Source organism: Plasmopara halstedii (assembly GCF_900000015.1).
Source record: "Plasmopara halstedii genome assembly, contig: Scaffold_2061, whole genome shotgun sequence".
NCBI lineage: Eukaryota > Oomycota > Peronosporomycetes > Peronosporales > Peronosporaceae > Plasmopara > Plasmopara halstedii.
Window position 1 is genome coordinate 548,688 of NW_020188969.1, and position 7,222 is coordinate 555,909.

General features: G+C 47.0%; 3 protein-coding genes across 3 annotated transcripts; 2 read left to right on the forward strand and 1 right to left on the reverse strand.

Moving 5' to 3' along the window:
* Positions 1-1,596: 1,596 nt before the first annotated feature.
* On the reverse strand, positions 1,597-3,108 carry PHALS_02628 (amino acid; the record flags this gene model as incomplete). Its single annotated transcript, XM_024717044.1, has 1 exon — positions 1,597-3,108. One exon carries the CDS (start codon positions 3,106-3,108, stop codon positions 1,597-1,599), a length of 1,512 nt encoding a protein of 503 aa, XP_024582582.1.
* Positions 3,109-3,271: 163 nt separating this feature from the next.
* Positions 3,272-4,558, forward strand: PHALS_02629 (camk protein kinase; the record flags this gene model as incomplete). The annotated part of the gene is made up of 1 exon (XM_024717045.1): positions 3,272-4,558. One exon carries the CDS (start codon positions 3,272-3,274, stop codon positions 4,556-4,558), a length of 1,287 nt encoding a protein of 428 aa, XP_024582583.1.
* Positions 4,559-6,256: 1,698 nt separating this feature from the next.
* PHALS_02630 (reverse transcriptase) lies at positions 6,257-6,973 on the forward strand (the record flags this gene model as incomplete). Its single annotated transcript, XM_024717047.1, has 1 exon — positions 6,257-6,973. One exon carries the CDS (start codon positions 6,257-6,259, stop codon positions 6,971-6,973), a length of 717 nt encoding a protein of 238 aa, XP_024582584.1.
* Between the last annotated feature and the right edge of the window lie 249 nt (positions 6,974-7,222).

A 7,222-nucleotide genomic window follows, 5' to 3' on the forward strand; every position in this document is an offset into this window, starting at 1 on the left:
CACGTACTCAATATTGCAAACCTCAGCGACAAACTTGACCGTGTTTTCGCCGGGGATACACACACGCGCCAACAGTGTCCATTTCGAGCCCAAGTAGATAGCCGATGATAGCATTGCTGTCACTCTTCGAGCGCTCCGGTGCGTCCGGCACCTGGATGTGCACAAGCGAGCCAAAGGGCCTCAAGTGGTGCACAGCAGCTTTCACGCCGAGCATTCGCTGGAATAGAATCCCATCGATGGCTCGATGGTACATCATGTTCTTGATGTACCCCCACAAAAGGGCATACCACCAAAACGAACGAGCAAACCCGGACTTGTGCATCTGCGTCTTCGTGTAGTCATTCAACGACTGGAACGCACACTCCACAGCACTCAGATATGAGCTCTTCGGCCCGACTTCAATGTGCTCGATTCCACGCTCCGCATAGAACGCCCTCATATCCTTGTTTATAAACTCAACACCTTTATCATTGAGAACGCGTTGCACCGGAATCTTCGCGCTTTCTGCAGGCTCGTGCTCACGCTGGACGATATTCATGATCCCAAGACCAGCTTGGCGCTCCGCCCACAGCACGTAGCGCTGTATGTACTTTTCACAATCCTCCCACTCTTGTCAGTGAGCAAGAACACAGTGAGATATCGGCTCCAGCCATCCATGATTACGAGAACCGCGACAGATCGCGAACCGTTGTTCTGTGGCGGGAACATCAAATCAGCAGCCACAATCATATTGGGAGCCGTAATTTGGCGATCCAACTTCTGCTGACGTCGCTTCTGTCTCTGCTTGCCATAACCCTGTTGGAATGTGGATGGTAAAAGAGCAACTGGTGTATTAGAACCAAGGCATTCTTCCTACACCTAGCTCCTAGAATTTACACCTGGACCGAGATCCTCCCGAGGCCCAGAGAAACCCCTGCGATCCCATAGGCCTCTTGAACCGCCAAAGGCCATCCGGATAATCGTATTCGGATCCGTTTTCCAACAAAGTTTTCTCATGCTATGCGAATGGTAAATTTGGTGCTTAAGTAGTGCAATGCTAGTTCCAATCGCCAAGTACTAAATATTTGAGCTACCAAAACGCGCACGCTGAGATTCAGCTATCTCTAGGGCTGGATTCTGGTAGCCCTCGACCCTTTTTGAGACCAATTTCCCTCCCCTCTTTACAATATGGCTCTTTTTGGGCACTGGGGCCTCGGGTTGGCAGGGCAGACACACTTTCTGGATGTGATTGTTTTTCTACTATAGTGAAATATCTTCGGTTGCATCCTGTGGGTGTCGAACCAGGTATCTCCAAGGTTAAGTAATCAAACTCTTAAGCTTGCCAATTTCTAGATCAGGTGCAGGTACCGGTATGCGATACCAGTCATTTTCATTTTCGGTACAAGTTTTGGCTCGCAATATCCGCTAAACTAATCTCGGTACTATTTTTGATATACCACATATATTGGTATAGGTGACAGACATGGTGTCAGCTTTTTGTCCACGCAACACCGAGTTGAGCTTTCTACGATCTTCAGCATAGGAGCCAATCTTGACCGGAAATAGCTAAACTTTTACGATTACACGGCGACACATCTAAATATGAGCCAATAATAATCAATAAACAGCAATCTGCAACACTAGTTGGTAAACAAGGACAAAAAAAGCTAGTGTCCCAAACACCAACACACCATAGACATACGCCGTTGCGCTATATCTTCCACTGTAAACGTTTCTGCTTGAAAATTCACGACTTGCTTGCAATTGAAGTAATGCGGGCGCAAAAAATGCAACGTAGATACCCATAAGCCCACTTATTTGAAGGGTAACAGATAAATCCGACACAAAGACTGAGATCAGTAACGGAGGGACTGCAGCTCCAAATCGACAAAGCAATTTACGGGTAGACCTCCTCCCTTGTACCCACGTTTGTGGTATCACTGCAGCCATGTTGTCTCCTAGAGTCACCGATATGAGTGGAAACACGCTCAAAGTATCAAGAGCTGGAAACACCACGACAATCATTGATAGAATTTTGGCCCAAAGCGGTACTAGCGCTACCGATTCATCGAATCCCCATGTGAATTCGGCCCAATTTAAATTTACACTAGTTGAAAGCTTTGATCCAAAATACAGCGAGCAAATCGATCCCAGCGCGATGTAAAATATCATTGTCGTAAGTAGCGTACAACTGAAAATAGCCGAAGCCTTTTCTTGATTCCTGCTCCCAAGGGGTGCCAATAATCCCGGTACCGAATGTTGAAATAATTGCGAGAAAACGCTAGTACTAAACATGACGCCGAATCCACTCCAATCCACAAGAGAATAATTACTCATGTAAGGTGGCTTGGAACTAGATTGAATCTCCACTCCAGCATCATACGGGTCATTGAAAAGAGCATATGTAGCACTCACAATCATAATCAATAGTGCCACGAAACGTACTACAGACATGGTCAATTGTACGTAGATTTGCTCCGTCAAATCTGAACAAGACAGTGGAAGAACAATACTGGCGAACACAATGGCTACATGACCACTAGATAATTGCCATCCTCCTACGTTATCAAATTGCGTAAGGAATGTATTGATAAAAACCTGACTGTAGCCGACCAACCCTCCATACATGAGGCCTAACAGTGCAACTTGGTACATTTTAGAAGTTGATGAGCCTAAAAACCTGTCACAAAGGTGCGTCACCTCAGGAAAATCATTGTGTTTCATGGAAGAACTGCTTTTAGAGCTGTTCGAGAAGAGAGCTGTCTTTTCATCCAGTAGAAAGCTTAGAACGGAAGCCTCGCGGGCCCTAGCGACACTCTCGCAAATCCACATGACGGTCATATAAGACAACAGCGTCACTGCAACTATCATGATATTTCCCATAACTAAACCAGAACGATAAAAAGCGTATGGAATACCGAGAGAGCCTACGCCCAAGATGTAATTGACTGTGAAGGCATAGGCTACAAGAGGTGAGTATCGCGTGCTGGTTTCCTGTTGATAAGCAAGATGGACAGATTTACTGTGATGCAGCAAACGATGTGCATTTCTAGAGCAGCGAGTTTCGCCGTAGTCCTCCCAGTTGCCCACCTCCTCGCCGTTGTTGTCGTACACAGAACTCCAGTCCATGAACCAGATTATTAAATTATTGATCTTTTATTAATTCCTTGTTTATTTCCAGCTGCTTTTCAGCCAATCGACCAGGCTTAAATTCCCACTTTTCCGCTACAAACGTAACGATAACCATCACCTTGACGCATCGGTCCTTTTCGTCTGCGAAAAATATCATCCAATGGGGGCTGCCATTTTGAAAAGCTGCTTTAGTGGTGAGTCCATTGAGACCCCACGCCGCTTTTACCAATTTCAGCAGTCTTCTACTTCAGACTCATGTCCCCAATACGACGAATCATATTTTCGCTTGTCATCCACAACTATGCCTCCATCTGATACAGCTAATCTGAATCTATGCTGCGTGAACCACCTTTACGCCACAAGTGTCGAATCGCTTGACAAGCTACTCGTCCAGAAGTACTCGAATTTCTACACACTAGATTTACCACCGTCAGTTTTACATCTGCAGCAGCATAATCAGGACGTAGGTAAGCTCAAAAAGAGTTCAACCAGGTCTGTGTCGTCTGAAACTACGACGTTGTCCGAGAGCTCAGTCGTGGCCAAATCACCTTCGCACGAGGCTAGCCCTTTGCACGGATTTCACTCGATCACTGACAAGTCGGATGCAGGATTTAGCTCGCTCTTACCGCCTATTTACAAACTTATCTGCGTGGCCGGTAAAGGTACGACGTCTACCTGCTACAAAATTGTGCGCAGGACCGACGGTCTTCATTTTGCCTGCAAGATTATCGACAAGAATAAATTAGCCCCGCATGCTCGACGGAGAAAAAAAGTTTTCGCTCAATTGCGTCTTGAGGTAGATGTGCTTCGACGCATTGACCATCCGCACATCGCGAAGCTCGAAGAATCGTTTGAAGACAGCAATTATCTCGTTCTGATTATGGAGCTCATGGAAGGGGGTGAGCTATTTGACGCCATTGTAGAAAAAGGCCGTTTCTCAGAGTGCGACACCATTCACGTGGCCCGCAGTGTTCTTTCCGCTATTCAACACATGCACGAGCGTGGCGTCATGCACCGTGACCTTAAACCTGAAAACATGTTGCTCCATAGCAGACATTCCGCGACCAGCGCAATTGACGTAAAGATCATTGACTTTGGCTTTGCCGGAATTATAGAACAAGGCGCCACATCGACGTCATTTTTGGGCACGGAAGGCTATTTAGCTCCTGAGATTTTGCTTAGGCAAGCATATGGTACTTCTGTGGATATGTGGTCGTTTGGCGTACTGACCTACTTGCTGCTATGTGGTCGGCTGCCGTTTGCGGCTTCCACGAAGCTTCGACCGAACCAGACAATTCAGGCGTTTTACAAACTCACATTTCCAAAGAAATACTGGCATGGGGTGAGTCCCGTCGCTATCGACTTTCTGGAACGTGTGATGGTAATCAATCCTTCCACGCGGCTTACTGCCATGGAAGCATTAAATCATGATTGGCTTCGAAATTAAATTGGCCAGACGGCTAGACATAGGGCTACTTATTTATCTTCTTATTAAAATTTAGTACATTCATTTCGAAAAGATGAAGCTTTCACAGCTCAAATTTTACTGGACAAGCAGAAAAACTTGTGAAAGAGAGAGATGATATAACTTTTTCATGGGCAGGATTTAGGCATAAGTAGGATACTGGAACACCGAAATCGAACTATGAGCTGGACAGCAAAAGCTAAATCATCTCGGCGAGACGGCATTTCGATCTCGCTCGGAATTATAGCTAAAGATCCTTGAAATTGCAGTAGATAAAAATCAAACACCCAGTTATTGTATTGCCTTGTCATCATGGGCGAGACGTTTATTGCGGCGTCACCGATTTGCAATTTGATTCAGAACAAGTGAAAAAAAACTGAAGATACCTTTTTGTGGCCGCTAAATTACGAAGACCGATGAATATGTGAGCTATACAATGCCAACCATGTGGGCATATTTCAAGATTCTGTATTTGTAGTTGACATATTACCAATGTGGTTTGCGTTGTGATTTTGACAGTTTAATTTGTTACATAATATATAAGCGGAATACACGAACATTGTGGGTAGAATGCTACAGTAACACTTCAGGTAACGCGAATGGAAACAATCGGTCAGTATTAATGTATTCATCTGCGTCCGTCAATGAAACGAAGCGTGATGTGCGTGTGGTTAGCACCAATATTTCGCAATAGTTTCTAGCATGCATTTAAAAAAGGTCATGAGGACGACATGGGGTGGGTATTTTGATGAGCTCGATGGGCTGATATAAAATCGATCTGTCAACTGATTTTCTATAGTATCATTATGCTGAGCGGCAGAACTGCGGCGGACCTATTTTGCACTGCCAAAGTCATTGGTTTGATGCTTTGCTTTAACTGTTCCGTTTAGATAGGTGGTTTTTTTCAGAGTTCTGCTGTGATACACTTATGTGTGGTAGTCGGCGTGAAACAAGCTGACAAAAACGAAAGGAGGAATTCGTAAACATCGTCGCCATTAAGCCCTGAGCGCAATTGTGAAGCTGCCCGATTTTAAATTTTGTAAGCAGCTCCACCACTCGACGTTGAAAGCTTACATTCAGGTGCCTATCCTGACATCCCGTGGTCCAACCGTAATCAACTTTGACAATTTGGTTGGAGTGTGGCATCGAGGACGAGGTCCTCATGATGCACGTGAAGTGACACGTAAACCACTGAGCGCTGCTCGAGGAATAAAGCAGTCGCTGCATGTCATGCGTGACATGGTCGGCCAAGGGCCGAGGCATCGAGGGCAAGGCCCCCGTGATGCACGTGAAGTGGCTTGAGAACCACTGACCACTGCTCTCGTTGTGAAGCAGTCGCTGCATGCCATTGATGGCGTGGTCGAACAGAGTCCGAGGCATCTTGGGCGCGGCCATCCTGTTGCGCGTGGAGTGGCACGTTATCCACTGGACGAAGACTGCGGGCTTAGCAGTTCTTCGTCGGATGTTGTAGTGAACATCAAAGCTCCAAAGGAGCGGACAGTGAGGGCGACACCAAACGACGCGGAATGCGTGTTCACCCTGGTTCCACCGAGACATAGAACCTCTGTACAGAGGCGACAGCAACGCCGTATGCTGGCTGCAAGACGTCAGTCGTTGACCCTGATCCAGGGTGTTTCTAACGTAGACGATGGCGCACAGTTTTACATCCTCGTCAACGGTATGACGGGGAAAAGAATTAACGACGTCCGCCTCGAGGCTATGCCTGCAATAGATGCTTTTCTTGAGCCGGACGAGATGTCCCTTGAAGTGTTCGGCAGTGCCATGAAGGCAGGCGATTCGGCCGAAGTGGTCATTCCGGACGAGGAGATAAACTCGTCATCACTTTTGGATGAAGCTGTCTTGGAGGGCACCAGGAGAGTGTTGAACGCACAAAATGGATCGTCGATTCTACGGAATCCCTGGGATCTGTACTATGCTTTGGTAAAGGAGTTTCAAGACGTCATCGCCAAATACCCGCCTTCGGTCCTACCTCCGGACCGAGGTGTGCATCTTAAGATCGACCTGGTCCCGGGAACCAAATACTGCGTAACACGCCAATGGCCCCTTCCCAAGGAGCAGTGCGACGACATTGACGCATTTTTCCGTGCGAAGCACGACGCAGGAATGTTGCGTAAGAGCAAGTCTTCCCATTCGACACCCACGTTTTGTTTTCGGAAGCTGAACGGCAAGTGGCGCATTTTTCATGCTTACAACAAGTTCAACGCTGCCACCATTCCGGCACAGACGCCGATTTCTAGCAAGGATGTTCTTCCCGACAACATGGTGGGGTGTACAAAGTACAGTGCGCTCGACTTGGTCGACGGATACTACCAATTGCTCATGAGAGCGAGTGATATTCTGCTAACAGCGGTGAGCAGTCCGAGCGGCATGCTCTGAGAGTTGCTGGTGATGGCCTAAGGGCTGTCGAATGCTCCAGCAACATTTAATCGTCTTGTGACGCGGTTATCCAGGCCCCACACGGCGTATGCATCGACATTCTTTGACGACTTTTTCGTTTATACTTGTGCGGAGCACGGGAGGACGGATAAGGAGAACCACATCGTCCATCTAAGAGCGGTGCTCGAGTACATGCACACGAACAAACTGTACGCCAATGCAGACAAGTGCATCTTTGGCGCAGAAGAG